Source organism: Vulpes vulpes, chromosome 2 (assembly GCF_048418805.1).
Source record: "Vulpes vulpes isolate BD-2025 chromosome 2, VulVul3, whole genome shotgun sequence".
NCBI classification, from domain to species: domain Eukaryota; kingdom Metazoa; phylum Chordata; class Mammalia; order Carnivora; family Canidae; genus Vulpes; species Vulpes vulpes.
Genome location: NC_132781.1, coordinates 127,065,494 through 127,085,197, shown reverse-complemented (window position 1 = coordinate 127,085,197; position 19,704 = coordinate 127,065,494). Strand labels below are relative to the sequence as shown.

The 19,704-nt window shown below is 38.8% G+C and overlaps 1 protein-coding gene and 1 pseudogene across 6 annotated transcripts in view; one reads left to right on the top strand and one right to left on the bottom strand.

Annotated features, from left to right (window-relative positions):
• Positions 1–19,704, top strand: part of SLC38A9 (solute carrier family 38 member 9) — an 83,894-nt gene that overhangs the window by 39,804 nt on the left and 24,386 nt on the right. For all 6 annotated transcript variants that reach the window (XR_003238131.2, XM_026018798.2, XM_072749941.1 and 3 more), the window contains 2 exons: positions 3,839–4,033; positions 5,850–5,957. Coding sequence is in view for 5 of the 6 variants with exons in the window: in XM_026018798.2 (XP_025874583.1) it covers positions 3,839–4,033; positions 5,850–5,957 (303 nt within the window). In the remaining variant the exon portion in view is untranslated. The remainder of the gene's footprint in view (positions 1–3,838; positions 4,034–5,849; positions 5,958–19,704) is intronic.
• On the bottom strand, positions 125–2,596 carry LOC112935192 (B-cell CLL/lymphoma 7 protein family member C pseudogene; annotated as a pseudogene).

Here is a 19,704-nt window from a genome sequence, read left to right as displayed (position 1 = left end):
AAAAGCTAATATAACCTTCCTAACAGTTAAACTGTTAACCTTTAACATCAGCTAAAGCTTTATGTATTAATGATTTAGATTTCAGAGTATTGGGCTTAAGAAATGCTAATGTATCTTTACATTATGTATTTAGATTTATGTGCTTAGATTTCAAAGATAATAAATTGATATCATTTTAAGTTTGTTTTATTTATTTATTTTTTTACAAAAGGGTCTTTATTTGTAAAAAGCCAAAGGGGCCCTTGGGGCAACAGAACAGGCAGGCCGGCTTCTCAGGGGTCAGGGGCATTTGGGCAGATGCGCTTGAGTAGGGGGGCACCCTCCAAGTCCTCTTTGTCACCCTGGGTTGCATCGGGGACAGGTGGCACTGGCTCAAAGACAGGGTAAGCTTCGGGGGCCTCAGCCTCCAGCAATTCTGGAACAGGCTCCTCCGTGGTCAGCATTGGGGGTTCGTGTGTGCTGCCTGCAGTGATGCCCCCAGGATCTCTCTCTTGGCCCAGCCGTTGGGGCTGAGCATCCTCTGGGACCCCTTCTGGTGGTCCAGCAGGTGACACAGGGCAGCTGAGCTGGGGGGTACCCCCAGGGCTGGGCTCGGTGCCCTTTTGCAGGGAGCCTTCTGAATGGAAACTCTCGTTACTGTTTTCATCTTTGAGATCCATCAGGATGAGAGGACCACTCCCTCGGGGACTGGTGCCCCTGCCCGGCTGCTCCCAGCCTCAGGATCTCTCCGTCCCGCCACCTGCCCTCCGTTGTTCCTCCTCCTGGGGGTCCACCATTGGCACCCACTTGAAGATATGAAGGGAAGTGTCGCCCACAGTCACCCAGCGCTTCTCCCATCTCCGGACCTTCTCGATGGTCACCATCACCTTCTTGATGTCATCTTTGGCCCAGCTCCGGGTCTCGGCCCACACGGTCCGGCAGGCCATGCTGGTGGGACTGGGGCCAAGGCCAAGCCCGCAGCTGGGCCGCCTCCCATCCGGCAGGCTCAGCGCCAGACCCGGGAGCCGCTCTCTCGGCCTGCCATCCCTCCGGGAGTTGGCCGCGCCCTCCCTCGCTCCCCTCATTTTAAGCTTATTTAAGAGAGAGAGAGCACGCACACTTGTGTGTGGTGCCTAGGGGGAGGGGCAGAGAGAGTCCAGCAGATTCTGTGCTGAGCCCAATGAGGGGCTCCATCCCACCGCCCTGAGATCACTACCTGTGCTGAAACTAAGAATCAGCTGTTCAACTGCCTGCGCGACCCAGGCACCACTCAATATAGATTTATTAGGTCTCTTTTACGTCAGGAACTATTCTAGGCTATGAGGATACAATGAACGGACAGAAGTCTCCTCTCTTGAAGCAAACGTTTCAATGTCTTACTCTGTCTCTTAATTAAACTCATTAACCTGTGTTTTCTTAACGCTAGCAAATGAGTGAGTGCCATGCCAGCTTTTCTGTGGATATATACACACACACCTTTGGATAATTATACTGAAGTATTTCAGTATAATTTTAAAATATATTCATAAATTTCGTGATGATACTGATGATTTGGAGAGCACCATCAGCAAAGTCAATTTACTTTACATTCTTCTCTTTGAACAATGTGTTAAGTAGAATGACACTGTCAGTCTCAGTTAATGTAAAGTTACAGCTGACCTTTATTGGATATTTACTGTGTGCAGGCATTACTCTAGATGTTTTACAGCACCTCTGTAAGGCAGATAATGTTAACTTCACTTTGTAAATAGAAAAACCAAAGCACAGAGAAGTTAATGACTTGCCCAACGTTATATATAACTACTAAGTGACACAGTCAAGATTGACTATTCAGTTAACTTCCATAGCCTGTGCTCTTTACCACTGTTATTATTAGCGCAAGAAAAATTCAAGTTAATTTACTCTGTGCAGACGTAGAAGAAAAAAGTACATGTCAAAATGCTGGCTAAGCAAGAAAATTGTTTGGCTTTGTAGCATGCCAAATATATAATGGATAGAGAATAAAATTAAAAACAGAACTTAAAATGAATATATAATTTTTCTCTTTGACTAGTGATGAGTATGATTGTTACTTATTAGTAGTATTTTTCATCAGCATTAAGAATTCCTTTTAAAGCGCTGATTATTAGGAAAAGTACTACTATGAAATTAAAAACACAGAATGATTTGTATCCTCTCTCTTAACAGAAGAAATTGCCCCTTGAAGATTAGTGTTAGAAAAAATATGTTTTACTCAATTCTCAGTTCTCTGGATATCATCTAAGCTGTTGGGCTACTGTAAAATATGATAAACCTCCATGAAAATTATTCCAGATTGCCAGAATTCAAGATTCTTAAGCATTAAGCAACAATTAGTTTTTGACAATACCATGTCATCTGTTTCAGTGATGTGCACTTTTTATTCCAAACCCATAGATTTGTTTTATTGTTAAAGAAATCTGTTCTAGGGTGGCTTGGTGGCTAGGTGGGTTAACTGTCTGACTCTTGACTTTGACTCACATCATGACCTTGGGGTTGTGAGATTGAGCCCCGCGTCGGGCTGTGCCCTAGGCATGGAGTTTGCTTGAGATTCTCTCTCTGTCTTCCTTTGCCCCTTGCCCCCCTCTAAAAAGAAAGAAAGAAACCTGTTCTTTGGCCTTTGTATGGGTTATTAGCCCAAAGGTAACAATCACTCTGAATATTTTTTTTTATTTTTTTTAATAAATTAATTTTTATTGGTGTTCAATTTACCAACGTACAGGAAAACACCCAGTGCTCATCCCGTCAAGTGCCCCCCTCAGTGCCCATCACCCAGTCACCCCAACCCCCAGCCCACCCCTCTTTCCACTACCCCTTGTTCATTTCCCAGAGTTGGGGGTCTCTCATGTTTTGTCACCCTCACCGATATTTTCACTCATTTTCTCTCCTTTCCCCTTTATTCCCTTTCACTAATTTTTATATTCCCCAAATGAGACCATAAAATGTTTGTCCTTCTCCGATTGACTTATTTTACTCAGCATAATACCCTTCAGTTCCATCCACGTCGAAGCAAATGGTGGGTATTTGTCATTTCTTTTTTTTCTTTTTTTTTTTAATTTTTTAAATTTATTTATGATAGTCATACAGAGAGAGAGAGAGGCAGAGACACAGGCAGAGGGAGAAGCAGGCTCCATGCACCGGGAGCCCGATGTAGGATTCGATCCCGGGTCTCCAGGATCACGTCCTGGGCCAAAGGCAGGCGCCAAACCGCTGCGCCACCCAAGGATCCCGTATTTGTCATTTCTAATGGCTAATATTCCATTGTATACATAAACCACAGCTTCTTTATCCATTCATCTTTCAGTGGACACCGAGGCTCCTTCCACAGTTTGGTTACTGTGGACATTGCTGCTATAAACATTGGGGTGCAGGTGTTCGGGCGTTTCACTTCATCTGTATCTTTGGGGTAAATCCTGGCAGTGCATTGCTGGATTGTAGGGCAGTTCTATTTTTAACTCTTTGAGGAACCCCCACACAGTTTTCCAGAGTGGCTGCACCAGTTACTTTGAATATTTCTTATATTATTGTATAAATAAGATCAAATGCTGTTCAACCCAATATTTTCTCTCTGGCAATGGAACCAAAGGATAGTTGGTAGGATAATTTTATAGCTTCCCATAGAAATTAAGGATATACCTCAAAGTTTTTTAAGATTCTCCTACCTTTAATTATTTGTAGGTAAAAGATTCCTAATATACTTAAACATAACCTTCTATTTTTTCCAGAAAGGAGAAACTTATTCATGATACAAATTGAGGTTGGTAGAGCAAGTGTCAGTCTCTGGGATAGTCATTTTGTATTCTTCATGGTCTTCTCTAATCTGATGCTTTTCCTATTGCAGTGATTTGTCCAAGTGCTGGGAGTGGTGGCAGTCCTGAAAATGGCTCTATGATTTTCTACGCCAATGACACAGAACTCCAGCAGTTTGAAAAGTGGTGGAATAAGTCCAAGACAGTGCCCTTTTACCTCATAGGGCTCCTCCTGCCACTGCTCAATTTCAAATCTCCTTCATTTTTTTCAAAATTTAATATCCTAGGTAAGCTGAAGCGCACTGTGTTATAGAGCTTCTGTGTAATAGAATACACACTGGATTCTGTGGAAATATGATCTGGCTGGGGAGAGACTTACCTACCAGCCCTGTTTACCTATGTTTAATTTGTTCGCTCATATGTTACCCTGCTTTTTTATTTTCTTTATGGAGTTCGGCACAGAGAAAAATGTAGATGACCATTTAAAGTCTAAGTTCTTTTTTTTAAAAGATGAGTTACTAGATTTCCCATTCTATCCTTACTGAACCATTGTTCCCCATTTCCTCAGTGGGTACAACTTAGAAGAAACAGATTAAGTTTTCAGGAGGAGAGATCCAAATTGGATATTACAGGAATTCTCAATACTAATGATTGAAAGCATAAGATAAGAATATTTACTAAAGGAGGTTATAGAATATTTTTTCCTAGTTTCTATTTAAGAGTATGTCACAGAATTATCACTTAGCTTTCAACCTGGAATGTCATTCTCTAACTCAACCGATTGAGGTTTATTCTGCTTTTGCTTTCCTCCTTAGTGCTTTTTCCTTTTTGGAACACTACTACCTCCTTTAAAGGAACAGACTTCTTACTGTGAGCCTGGTTTTTCAAATTTCTGAAGTCACTGAAGAAATTTCACAAATTTCTGCATCATTAAAGGAATGTTTTGATCCTGTCTTCTTTTGTAATACTGAAATTTAAGATGGCAAAAGGAACCCTCAGTGGAAACTTAGATCTTGGGGCAGCCCGGGTGGCTCAGCGGGTTAGTGCCGCCTTCAGCCCAGGGACCCGGGATCGAGTCGGCTCGATCGGGCTCCCTGCATAGAGCCTGCTTCTCCCTCTGCCTGTGTCTCTGCCTCTCTCTCTCTCATGAATAAATAAATAAAATATTATTCTCTCATGAATAAATAAATAAAATATTAAAAAAAAAGAAGAAACTTAGATCTGGCTAACTAAAGATAACGTTCATAAAAAATTGATAACCCCAAATAAACCATAGGGTTTCGCCTCCTCCCTATAGATTTGATCTCCTGGTAGGCAGTGTAGAGTATAAAATAATTAGATTACTCATCACATCAAGGAGGTAGCTTTTGAGGTTTCCAGAAGACCAAAGGAGGAGGTAAGGATATTTCTCTATACTTCTCTGTGTCACAATAGGATTCACTGCAAGACTGCCGCAGACACACACAGAAAATCAAGCATTGTGGTTATATAAGCTTTGGCCTCTTGTTTTTATCATTTCTGAATCAGCTGAACTGCAAACCCACAGAAGAGCTTATATAGCTCATTTGTGGTTTCCTGATTTGCTTGCTGACTTTCCTGTGGAACAGCTCTTTAAAAGTTAGCATATAAACTGGTAAAGTATTTGCTAAAACAATCACCAGACTTGTAACCAGATTGATTATTCTCTATCTCCTTAAGAATATTTTGCTCCCCCCCCCCTTTTTTTGGTACTTTTCCTTTCTTTTACAATTACAGCTTCTTTACAGAAATTAGCGTCTAATTCCTAGAAAGAAACCTACTTGGATTTCCTGACTCTACTCCATAATGACTGGACTTAATTTCTTTTTTCTTTTTTTTTTTCTTAAGATTTTATTTATTTATTCATGAGAAACATAGAGAGAGAGGCAGAGACACAGGCAGAGGGAGAAGCAGGCTTCACGCAGGAAGCCTGACGTGTGACTCGATCCTGGGTCTCCAGGATCACGCCCTGGGCTGAAGGCAGCACTAAACTGCTGAGCCACCAGGGCTGCCCCAAAGCTTAATTTTAAAACAATCTGTAAAACACACAAAGATGATAAATGGTTTCTAAATTTTTTCTCACAGGTACAGTGTCTGTTCTCTATTTGATTTTCCTTGTCACCTATAAGGCCATACACTTGGGATTTCATTTGGAATTTCACTGGTTTATGCAGACAGAATATTTTGTACCAGGTAAGCCGTTTTAGCCAAATAAAGAATCAATAAATTACAAAAATGTGATCTTTTAGTTAACTTGTTAAGTATTATTATTTATTGTAATATAAATAATGGTATTTATTTGGATGAGCACTTTTTATTAATGCTATTAAGCTAAAAACAGGAGTGCAGTTAAAGTTACTCTGCTTTTCTCTCAGGAGTAACCAGGCTTCTGTATCATTTCTGGTTAAGAATTGAAGTTCATTGAAGTTACAATGCAATTTAAAAAATCAAACTCATTTTCTAGACTTTTCTGGGGAAACATACCCCTAGAATTTCAGAAGCTTAGAACCTGGTCAGTGATTAACATATGTAGATAATACTGTTCATTAACATCATTATTCCCCTTATAGTTTTCTTTTTTTAATTGTTTCTCAGGCTAATTAAGATGGTGGGTATTAAGTATTCCCTCCCTCCTTTTTTCTCTTATGGTTATAATTTGGCAGTGTTTTAAATTTCACCCAAATTCAGTGGATTTGGGTTATGATAAAAGCACCGTGAAGCAATGAATGGCCAATGTAAATGAGAAAACAGATTAGAAAATGGAAGTGAATATTAGACTAGTCTCCTGAAAACTCATGAGGAGAAAGCATTATAAAAATCTCTTGTTGGTTTAGAAAGACTGCTTTCTTTCTATTCTTCACCTGGCAATTTGGGCAGTCTAGAATTCAAGTCCATTATAACTGTCTCCCATTCCTTTGGTTTCTTTTTTTACAGCATGTTTGGGTTTTCCAAGTATATCAAGTTGTTTGTTGGAAGTTGTTTGCTACTATGGTTACTTATTTTCAGATCGTCTGGGTGCATTAGCTTTGATTTTTTATTTCTCTAAGAAGCCAATAAAGACTAAAAAGGCAGTGTAAATTCAAGATAAAGGAAATACTGGAGTTTGAAAGGCATCCTTCTCTTCCAGATTGTGCGTAAAGTTGGACATGAATGAAAATGGCCACTTTAAGCTAGTGGCCATTCATTGATAAAAATAGTCTGGGAAGTTTTTTTCTAAAATTAGGTCCATACTGATTTATATTAAGAGTCTTAATGAAAAACGTTTCTGCTAATGATAGGACTTGAGAGAAATGGGAAAAAAGTATAAATATTTAAAAGATGGAAAAGAAAACATTTAAATACATATTAAACCATTTATTTCACTTTATTTCATTTCTGAATGATACAAACAGAGAATCATGAGGATTAAAAAGCCTCATGTTTATATTTATGGTCCTGAAATTAGTTTATTATGATTGAAGAATTTTTTATGAAAATCTGTCATAAATATGTCATAAAGTCTTTTTCAGTAAGGCTAATTAAGAATCAGAGAACTTTGGAATATGAGTCTGTTTACTGTCCTGATGAAGAATTCACAGAAACTTGTAGTTCTGATTGAATCTTTATATACATTTATTATCAAAAATGTTTTTCAATGCAATGAATCCTATTATTGCCCTTCTTCCTAGATAATTGGAAAAATAGAAAAAAAATACTCCTATGTGTTTTGTCCTATTCTTTTCTGCCTCCTGGACTTTATTTCTCTAGTTATCCCTTCTGTCTTCTTAATCATGTACCATTAAATATTTCCTTTACTGAACTATTCCTACTAGAATACAAATCTGTCTCTCAGTCTAAAAAAACAGAAACTCATATGATCCCACATTCCCCTCTAGCTGTTGCTTCCCTTTAAAGAAAAACTCTTTGAGGGATCCCTGGGTGGCGCAGCGGTTTGGCGCCTGCCTTTGGCCCAGGGCGCGATCCTGGAGACCCGGGATCGAATCCCACATCAGGCTCCCGGTGCATGGAGCCTGCTTCTCCCTCCGCCTGTGTCTCTGCCTCTCTCTCTCTCTCTCTGTGACTATCATAAATAAATAAAAATTAAAAAAAAAAAAATAAAGAAAAACTCTTTGAAAGAGTTGTCTATTCTTACTCTCTACTTCTCTTTCAATTTTGCCTTGAACTCATGTTAGCTAGGCTTTTGTCCCAGTCACTCCACTGACATCCAGTAACTCCATCTTGCAAAATCCAATGACGAGTTCTCATATCCAATGACCATATCTCATATCTCAACTTAGCAACATGGGCACATTTGGTCACTCCTTACATCTTGAAACATTTTCTTAACTTCTAAAACCCAATTTTCTCTTAATTCTTTTAAGAAAATTTCTCTGGCGCCTGGGTGGTTCAGAGGTTGAACGTCAGCCTTTGGCTCGGGTTGTGGTCTCAAGAGTCCTGGATTCAAGTCCCACATTGGGCTCCCCATGGGAAGCCTGTTTCTCCCTCTGCCTGTCTCTGCCTTTCTTTCTGTGTCTCTCATGAATAAATAGATAAAATCTTAAAAAATAATAATTTCTTACATTCCTGACCAGTCAGTTATGGAATTATCATAGGGTTTTACTCAAACTTCTTTTCTCCCTACTTTTATTCCCTAAGAAATATCATGTAGTCACCTGGCTTTATATATTGTCTATATGGTGACTAGGCCCACTTTTATATCTCTAGGCCAGATCTCTCCACTAAGATCCATCCTTATGTATCTACCTGCCCCTTCTACATTTCCACTTGGACATCCACTAGATATTTCAAACTTCTTTATGAAAACCAAGTATTTGTTTCCTTCTTCATCTATCCACATTAAAAGAACCTTCTTAATCTGTTCTTCTCCCAGGTTTCCACTTGCTTAGGCCCCAAACTTTAGAAATCATACTTAACTGTTTTCCCCCTACCTTCCATATCTACAAAGCATGTCAGCTGTACTTTTAAAATAAATTGAGTATCTGACTATTTTTTATCATTTCCATTAGAAAGAATTAGTCAAATTGCTAATCTCTCACCTGGTTTAACATAGTAGCCTCTTAACTAGTCTCACCATTTCTACTCTGCCTCCCCCTCTATAGTCTGTTCTTCACCTAGCAGCCCGGGTGATGTTTTTAAAACACAACCTTCAAAAGCCTCTAATGGTTTCCTGTCTCACTTAGAATAACGCAAGCTTCAGGGCATCTGGGTGGCTCAATGGGTTAAGTGGCTGCCTTTGGCTCAGGTCATGATCTCAGGGTTCTGGAATTAAGCCCCGTGCAGGCTCCCTGCTCAGTGGGGAGCCTGCTTCCCTCTCTCCCTCTGCCTCTGCTCCACCACCTTGCTCATGCTCTCTCTCTCTTTCTCTCTCTCAAATAAATAAATAAAAATCTTTAAAAAATAAAAATAAAACAAGCCTCTGTCATAGTCCACAGGTCCTATATCATCTGACTCCTGGCTTCCTGTCTGCCATCATTCCCTATTACTTTCCTACTTATTCAGTCCACTTAAGCCACACTGTCTTCCCTGCTATTCCACAAGAATGGCAAGCACTCTCCTTGCTCAGAATCCTTGCATTAACTGGTACCTGTGCATGAAATGCCTTTGTCTTTTCTCAGATATCCACTTGGTTATTATTATTAGAGAGGCCTTCCCTGGCTTCCTACCCACTCCCACTTCTTGTTGTGGCTTATTTTTCTTTAGTGCTCTCATCACTATCAAATCACATGCAAGTATCCCTGGTTTTCTAAATCTATTAAGTTCCAAATTCTTTTTTTAAAAAAAAAAGGTTTATTTATTTATTTGAGAAAGAATGAAAGGGAACATGAGCAGAGGAATAAGCAGAGAGAATAGACTCCTTGCTGAATGGGGAGTCAAATGGGGGGCTCAATCCCAGGACTCCGGGATCATGACCTGAGCCAAAGGCAGACACTTAACTGACTGAGCTACCCAAGGACCCCTAAGTTACTAATTCTAGTAATGAATTGAAATATTAAGGGATATCTATTATTCTAATCTATTTTGTACCTGAGTTTCAGATAGAAAGTAGCAGACATTAAGATAACAAAGGACTTTCTAAAAAGGCTTCTAAAGCTATTTGGCTCTTGAATTCAGAGAATGAAAGTTCAGTTGGTAAGGAATACCTGTTTTGTTTTGTTTTGTTTTTTTTAATTTGTGTATCTTGTGAAAAGGGTTATTCTTTGTTTTTGTTTTCTGTACTTGTCTGTTACTGTTGTGTCCCAGAGGCCTGTAATAATTCTGAGGGCATAGTGAGTAGTCCATAAACAATGTTGAATGAATAAAGGTGTTTATCCCTACTCCCTTCTAATCTCATTAAACCAACTGTGAAGAAATAAATGTAAAAACAAACACAGACTATAGAAGAGACAACAGCAAACAAGAGACAGCAACAGATTGATAGATACTGGAAAACTAGTAGATAGTTTAGACTGACAGCAAAGCAAACAAAGCTGAAATTTAAGCACCTGTGGAGAGGGATTGAAACCCTCAGTAGTTGGAGTCATTTGGGTCACTCTGAAAGCAAGAGTAAGGAAAAAGGGCTTAAAATGGGGAGAATGCCATGAAAGTTTACATCAGGAATAGATAGATTTTAACTATCCTCCTCAACCTGTCAAAAGATGGAAGAAACTGAATTAGGCTCAGAACTCAGGTTCTCCAAATACAACAAATGAACTAAGGAACTAAGTAACTAAGTGAAAGTGTTATGTCGAGTGGTGAGACTCTCCTCTCTCCCTTTGTTCCCTTCAATTCTCTTTTCTTTACTCTTTGACTTCCAGAATGTTGAGAGTATAAGATAACAGGATTCTCCTCTGGAGAAACTGATATGCCCAAGAAGAAAGAGCTAGAGTCTTGGACATATGGGTTTTACCAAAGAAATGGCAGGTACCTTGCTTGTATCAGACCATTTAGATGTTTACTAACTATACTTTTTTTTATGCTTCACTTTTCATTATTAAAAAAAAAAAAAAGCCAAAAATCACTAGATACTTGTGGAAAGCCTGTGACTTGAAAACAAAACTAGGCCAGGGAAGAAGACCTTGTAAGGAAAAAAGAATAAGAGGGAAAAAGAATAAGAAAACAGGAACACCTGGGTGGCTCAGTGGTTGAGCGTCTGCTTTGGCTCAGGGTATGATTCTGGGGTTCCGGGATCAAGTCCCACATTGGGCTGCCTGCGTGGAGCCTGCTTCTCCCTCTGCCTGTGTCTCTGCCTCTCTTTGTCTCTCATGAATAAATAAAATCTTTAAAAAAAAAAATAGGAAAACATCCCAAAAATTACCTTCTCAAAGTGACAAAAGAGAGTGATATATCCGTGAAACATTATTTGAGTGCCAAGGAAAGAAGGAGGGAGGTTGGTCTTAGAAACCAAAAATATAATAAAAGTTAAGAATGCAAAGAAAATTTGGAAGATAGGGGATCCCTGGGTGGCGCAGCGGTTTGGCGCCTGCCTTTGGCCCGGGGCACGATCCTGGAGCCCCGGGATCGAATCCCACATCAGGCTCCCGGAGCATGGAGCCTGCTTCTCCCTCCGCCTGTGCCTCTGCCTCTCTCTCTCTCTCTGTGACTATCATAAATAAAAAAATAAAAATTAAAAAAAAAAAAAAGAAAATTTGGAAGATAAAGCCAACTTCCAAAAAGTAGATTAGAAATCATGGTTGGATGGAAGAAAGGAGGGATGGAAAGCAGGAGAGAGGAAAGAAGGAAAGAAAAATAGAAAAAAGATAAGAAAATTAAAGAATTAATCCAGGTAGCCCAATAACTAAAAATAGTTCCATGGAGCAGAGAGAAAACGAAAGGAGGAGGAAATTATCAAAGAAATAATTTAAGACATTTCCCACTAACTAAAGAACATGAGTTTCTAGACGTACAGACCCCAAAGTGCCCAGCACTGTGAATAAAACCCACACCAAAGCATATCATCATAAGATTTCTGAACACCATAGATAAAGACCCTGAAAGGTTCTAGGGATGAAGAACAGGTTTTACAAAAGGTCTGGAGTCAGAATACTCTCAGACATTTTAACCAACTCCAAAGCTAAAAGTGAAAAATGTCATGAAGGTCTCAGGATAAGTTATTTTAATCTAAAATTCTAAATCCCACTATACCCTCACCTAAGTGTTAGAGTACAACAAAGATATTTTCAGAAGGTAAAGTCTCACAAAACTTTACCTTCCATGCAGTCTTTCTCACACACACACAAAAAAACCCTGCAGAATGTGCTCCACCAAAAAGTAGTAAATCACAAAAATCCTCAGAGAAGTGGTGAAGGCCTATGCTAGGAAACAGCTGTGCAGCGGGCCTAGCAAGCAACCTGCCCAGATCACAGCAACAGAGGTCCCCAGGAGGCATTTTTTTCCAAAAGGAAAACGAAACAGAAAGGATTGTTTGATGCATTGTATAGATGAAATGGAGTTTTACCATTCTTTTGTAGAATTTGAGGAAAAATTATTGTTAAGTAGACAGGAAACCAAAAAAGGAAAAACTTCAATCTCCATAAACCTCCATAAAAACAAGCCAACAAAAGTATTTTTTTTTTTTTTTTAAATTTTTTTTTATTTATTTATGATAGTCACAGAGAGAGAGAGGGAGAGAAGCAGAGACATAGGCAGAGGGAGAAGCAGGCTCCATGCACCGGGAGCCTGACATGGGATTCGATCCCGGGTCTCCAGGATCGTGCCCTGGGCCAAAGGCAGGCGCCAAACCGCTGCGCCACCCAGGGTTCCCCAAAAGTATTTTTATATAAGAAAATATATTGATAATACATTTCATGGCTTACCTGTGAATAATACAGAATAATCATTAAAATTAAAACACTAAATATTGATTTTGCAAAATCAGAATTAGGATTATGATTATAGATAGGGTCACCTGGGTGGCTCAGTTAAGTGTCTGCCTTTGGCTCAGATCATGACCAGGGCGCTGGGATCGAGTCTACTTCTCCCTCTGCCCCTCCACCCCAACTCATGCTCACTCTCTTTCCCTCTCTTTCAAACAAATAAAATCTTTTTAAAAAAAAAAAAGGATTATGTTGGGACGCCTGGGTGCCTCAGCGGTTGGACGTCTGCCTTCCACTCAGGGTGTGATCCTGGAGTCCTGGGATCAAGTCCCACATTGGGCTCCCTGTATGGAGCCTGCTTCTCCCTCTGCCTGTGTCTCTGCCTCTCTCTCTCTCTCTCTCTCTCTCTCTCTCTCTGCCTCCCTGTCTCTCGTGAATAAATAAATAAAAATGTTTTTTTAAAAATGTAAGAGGAGGGACTTCTGGGTGGCTCAGTGGTTGAGTGTCTGCCTTTGGCTTCAGGGCGTGATCCAGGGATCTGGGATCAAGTCCCACATGGGGCTCCCTGCATGGAGCCTGCTTCTCTCTCTGCCTGTGTCTCTACTTCTCTCTCTGTGTCCTCATGAATAAATAAATAAAATCTAAAAAAAGAAAAAAAAAAAGTAAGAGGACTAAAGTCTCCTGGTGGAAAATCAATGGATTATGTCTAAAATTTTAAAAAGAAAGGAAAAGTAATATAAACATTTTTTAAAAGATTATAAATTTAAAGTGTGCTGAATAGTTATAAGTTCTAATTAATTACCTTTAGGAAATAGGCTTCAGGATGGGAGATATGAAGTAAGAGAATGCTGTTTTTTGTTGGAAGCTCTATAATACTGTTTAACTCTCAACAATTAGCATGCATTTAGGACTACGTTTTTGTTTTTGTTCTTGTTTTTAATCCATTTGAGAGAGAACATAAGCAGGGGGAGCAACAAAGGGAAAGCAAGAAGCAGGCTCCCCTTGAGCAGGGAGCCCAAATGGGGCTTGATCCCAGTACCCTTGGATCATAACCTGAGCCAAAGGCAGTTGCTTAACCAGCTGAGCCACTCAGGCACCCCAGGACTACATTTTTAAAATGAAAAACTGTTAAGTGCTTTAAAACTGATTTCAGACATTGATCTGGGATTGTGTGGTGATTTGCCTTATGATAGCATTGTGTTCATCTGCAACCAGAAAAAATTTTCTGACCACATATGCTTTAAAGTCTTATTATTGGGACTCTTGGGTGGCTCAGCGATTAAGTGTCTGCCTTTGGGTCAGGGCGTGATCCCAGGGTTCTGGGATCAAGTCCCGCTTTGGGCTCCCTTCAAGGAGCCTGTTTCTCCCATCTGCCTATGTCTCTGCCTCTGTCTCTGTGTGTCTCTCATGAATAAATGAATTAAAAAAATAAAAATAGTTTTATTATAAGCTTTCCATTAGGAGCAGACTACCTTCTACCATGCACTCATTGACACTTAATAATGCTTCCAAATATAATCAAATTTCTGTTTTCATATTTTTTTCTTGTAGGCCCTACCATTCTTTTTGTGTTTGCTTTTAAACTTTTTATTGAAGCATAACATATACAAGTGCACAACTCTTAAGTATACAGCTTGATAATTTTCACAAACAGTATACTAGATACCCAGCAGCAGGGCAAAAACTAGCACTCCAGAAGCCCCTCTCATTATACGTACCAGCTGCTATCTCCCTGCAAAGATAACCATTCTTCTAACTTCAGAGATTTGTTTTGTCTGTATTTTGGTTTGATTTGGTTTTAATGTCATGTAAAAGGAATATAAAACATATGTTCTTTAGTGTCTGGCTTCTTCCAATCAACATTAAATTGTGATATTGATCCATATAGTTGTGTCTTTTTGTAGTTCATTCTCATTGGTATTTAATTGTGTAAGTATACCCACAATTTGTTGATCTTTACTGTTCAGGGACATTTGTCTCCATTTGTTTAGTATTATGTTTATTGCTCTACTCTGTTCTTACACATATCTTTGGGTGAAAATATGACAGGTTTCTCTAGAGCATAAACCTAAGAGTAGAATTGCAAGATCAAAGAGTATGCATACATTCTGCTTTGGTAGATGTTGCCAAAAGGCTTTCCAAAATGGTTGTACACTTTAAGGGGGTGAAGTGCATATGAATAATATCTCAGTAAAACTGTTGAAAAGAATTTCAGGTTTTTAAGTTACTCAAAAACTGTTTTTGTTGATAATTGGAAAAAAGCTGGATACTTACTCTATTTTGACGAGAAACAACACTGATATCACCTGCCATAGTTAGAAAAGGATCAATTAACAAGTTGTTTCAAGAAGCAGTTAGAGGTAATAGAAGTTGATTGCTCTGAAAGAAAAGATCAGCTATACTGAAGAGAGCTTATTGAAAACTAAAAGATATTAGAAAAAAAATCATTCTGAACAGTTTTAAATAGAATTTTGACCACTTACATGGCTAAAGTCCTTTATCCTGAATATAAATGAATACCTCTGATTATGTGCCATACATTCTCAAAAGAATAACATGGCTCACTGCCCTCTAGGAGTTTAGAGTTGAACAGTAAGACCAATTTGTGAGTTATTGATCATAGTGCACAGATAAATATGACACAATAAGATAGAGGAATTGCATATAAAAAAGAATTAGAAATCAGGAAAAGGTTCTAAGGACCAAAAGGAGCCCTTTAAGTGAAAAAAATTGGAGGAAGGGATATATGCCAGATCAGTAGAACATGTTTAAGCAACAGTTAAGGCCTAAGATAACATGACCCATTTAGGAAATTACAAGAATCTGGGTGGCTGGATTGAAAGAATACTAGTTGGGGAAAAGATTGGAGATAAGGGGGATCCCTGGGTGGCACAGCGGTTTGGCGCCTGCCTTTGGCCCGGGGCGTGATCCTGGAGACCCGGGATCGAATCCCACATCGGGCTCCCGGTGCATGGAGCCTGCTCCTCCCTCTGCCTGTGTCTCTGCCTCTCTCTCTCTCCTATCTCTCTCTTTAATAAATAAAAAAATTAAAAAAAAAAAAGATTGGAGATAAGGATAAGTAGTCAAAATCCCAATCATGAAAAGCCTTTTCTTTTAAGCTAAAAATAACTTCAGTGGCTCTGAAACACTCCTTACCCTTTATTTAAGGTTGGCTGAAGTTAGGACATAATCAATGACTCCAGGAGGTCAATTGGGTAGAGGAAAAAAAGTCCTATAATTCCCTGCCTAAAACTAAGATTCATAATGGAGCTGCTGCAGTCAAATGCATAATTATAATAAAGTTGAGGTCAGAGGTGCTATAGCCTCATTTATTCACTCTCCGAATCAACAGAATATGTAGAAAAGTAGCATTAATGAAAATACTGTCAGAACCTGGATGTAGGGGCAACCCCGGTGGTGCAGCGGTTTAGTGCCACCTGCAGCCCGGGTTGTGATCCTGAAGACCCAGGATCCAGTCCCATGTCGGGCTCCCTGCATGGAGCCTGCTTCTCCCTCTGCCTGTGTCTCTGCCTCTCTCTCTCTCTGTGTCTCTATGAATAAATAAATAAAATCTTTAAAAACAAACAAACAAAAAAGAACCTGGATGTACAAAAGCACTGCTGAGGTGATAATTCAGAGGTGGGTGATGAGTGATCCACTTTATTTTGGCTCCTTTGACATAAACGAATTGACATAAATGAATATATGTATGGGTTTATTTCTGGGCACTCTCTTCTGTTCGATTGATCTCTATGTCTCTTTTTTTGCTAGTACCATACTGTTTTGACTGCCATAGTTTTGTACTAAATTTAAAATCTGGAAAATAAGAAAATAAAAATAAAATAAAATAAAATCTGGGATTGTGTTGGGACACCTGGGTCGCTCAGCCTTCGGCTCAGGGTGTGAGGGTGTGATCCCAGTCTGGGGATTGAGTCCCGCATCGGGGCTTCCTGTGAGGAGCCTGCTTCTCTCTCTGCCTATGTCTCTGCCTCTCTCTCTCTCTCTCTCTGTCTCTCATGAATAAATCAATAAAATCTTTAAAAACAAAATAAAATCAAATCTGGGATAGTGAAACCTTCAGTCTTGCTCTTCCTCAAGACTGCTTTGGCTTTCAGGGTCTTTTGTAATGCTATACATATTTTAGGATAATTTGTTCTATTTCTGTGAAAAATGCCATTAGAATTTGAATAAGGGGGGATCCCTGAGTGGCTCGGCTGTTTGGCCCCTGCCTTCGGCCCAGGTTGTGATCCTGGAGCCCCAGGATTGAGTCCCTCATCAGGCTCCCTGCGTGGAGCCTGCTTTCTCTGCCTCTGTCTCTCTCTGTGTGTCTCTCATGAGTGAATAAATAAAATCTTAAAAAAAAAAAAGAATTTGAATAGGGATTGCATTGAATTGCTTTGGATAGCATGACCATTTTAATAGTAATAATTCTTCAAACATGGACATGAAATATTTCCATTTATTTGTGTCTTCTTCAGTTTCTTTCATTACTGTCATACTTTTCACTGTACAGATTTTTCACCTCTTTGGTTAAATTTATTCTTAAGTACTTTATTTTTTATATGTTATTGTTATTGGAATTGTTCTCTTAATTTCTGTTTCTAATGGTTCATTGTTAGAGAGATTTTTACATATTGGTTTTGTATCCTGAAACTTTACTGAATTTATTTATTAGTTCTCACAGTTTTTCAGTGGAGTCTTTAGAGTTTTCTATATATAATATTATGTCACCTGCAAATGGAGACAGTTTTATTTCTTCCTTTCTAATTTGGGTAACTTTAATTTCTTTTTCTTGGTTAATTGTTGTGGCTAGGACTTCTAATACTGTGTTGAATAAAAATGGTGAGAGTGGACATCCTGTCTCGTTCCTGATCTTGGAAGAAAAGTTTTCACCTTTTCACTGTTGAGTATGATCTTGATCATGGATTTATTATGTTGACGTACATTCCCTCCATAGCCAGTTTGTTGAGAGTTTTTATCATAAATGGATGTTGAAATTTGTAAAATGCCTTTTCTGCATGCATTAAGATGATCAAATGATTTTTATCCCTGGTTTTATTAATGTGGTATATCACATTGATTAATTTGTGGATCTTGAACTATCCTTGCATCCCTAAAATAAATCCCACTTAATCATGGCATATTATCCTTTTAATGTCTTAATGAATTCAGTTCGCTAATGGTTTGTTGACAATTTTTACATTCCTGTTCATCAAGGATATTGGCCTATAATTTGCTTTTTTTGTAGTGTCCCTGTCTGGATTTGATATGATCAGAGTAATATTGGCCTCATAAAGTGAGTTTGGAAGTGTTCCCTCCTCTTTTATTTTTAAAAAGGATTAGTATTAATTCTTCTTCAAATATTTGGTAGAAATCACCAGTGAAGACATCTGGTCTTGCCTGGACTTTTCTTTATTGGGAGGTTTCTGGTTACTGATTCAGTCTCCTCATTAGAAATTGGTCTGTTCGGGCAGCCCTGGTGGCTCAGCGGTTTGGCGCCGCCTTCAGTCCAGGATGTGATCCTGGAGACCCGGGATTGAGTCCCATGTCGGGCTCCCTGCATGAAGCCTGCTTCTCCCTCTGCCTCTGTCTCTGCCTCTCTCTCTGTGTCTCTCATGAATAAATGAAATCTTTTTTTAAAAAAAGAAAGAAATTGGTCTGTTCATATTTTCCATTTATAATTCAGTCTTGGTAGTTTGTATATTTCTAGAAATGTATCTGTTTTTTCTAGATTGTCCACAATTTGTTGGTGTAGAAGTGTTTGCAGTAGTCTCTTTTTTTTAAGATTTTATTTATTTATTCATGAGAGACACAGAGAGAGGCAGAGACGTAGGCAGAGGGAAAAGCAGGCTCCCCTCAAGAGAGACTCAATCCTAGGATCCTGGGCTCACACCCAGAGCCCAAGGCAGACGCTCAACCACTGAGCCACCCAGCTGCCCCTACAGTAGTCTCTTATAAATCTTTGTATTTCTTTGGTATCAGTTGTGCTGTCTTCTCTTGCATTTATAATTTTTTTGAGTCCTCTTTTTTCTTGTTTAATCTAGCTAAATGTTTTTCTATTTTATCTTTTCAAAAACCCTGCTTAGTTTTATTGATTTTTTTTCTATTTTTTTAGTCTCTCTTTCATTTATTTCTGTGCTTATCGTTGTTATTTCCTTTATTCTACTTCAGGTTAATTTGTTCTTTTTTCTCATTATTGCTTGAGGTATAAAGTTGAGGGAGTTTTTTAAAGATTTGTTTATGTATTTGAGATAGAAAGCACATGCTCAAGTGGGGGGGGAGGGGCAGAGGAAGAAGGAGAATCCTCAAGCAAACTCTCCAATGAGTGCAGAGCCCAGTGTGGGGCTCAACCTTAGGGCCCTGAGATCATAACCTGAGCCATGCTCAACCATATGAGCCACTCAGGCATCTAGTTAGGTTGTTTATTTGAGATCTTTCTTGTTTCTTAGTGTGATTGTTTATCACTGTAAACTGTCCTCTTAGAACTTTTTTTGCTTCATTCTTTAAGTTTTGGTAAGTTGTGTTTCCATTTTCATTTGTCTCAACATACTGATTTCTCTTTTTGATTTCTTCTTTGTCTCATTAGTTGTTCAGTAACATTGTTACTTAATCACCACATATTTGTGAATTTCCCAGTTTTTTTTTTTTCTAATAGTTGATTTCAAGCTTCATACCATCATGGTTGGAAAAGATGTTTGGTAAGATTTCAATTCTCTTAAATTCGTTGAGACATATTTAGTGGGCTAACATGTGATGTATCCTAGAGATGTTCCATGTGCACTTGAGAAGAATGTGTAAAAAAAAAAAAAAAGAGAAGAATGTGTATTCTGTTATTGAATGAAATGTTCTATAAATGTCTATCAAGTACATCTGGTGTAATGTGTCATTTAAGGCCAATGCTTCCCTATTGATTTTCTGTCTGGGTGATCTATTTGTTGTTAAAAGTGGCATATTGAAGCTTTCTACTGTTATTATATTGCTATCTGTTTTCCCATCACATTTGGTCATATTTGCTTTATATACTTAGATGCTCCTATGTTGGAGATAAATATTTGCAAATATTATACCCTCTTGATGAGTTGATCCCTTTATCATTATTTAATGACCTTCCTTGTGTCTTGATACAGTCTGTAGTATATTTTTTAAGA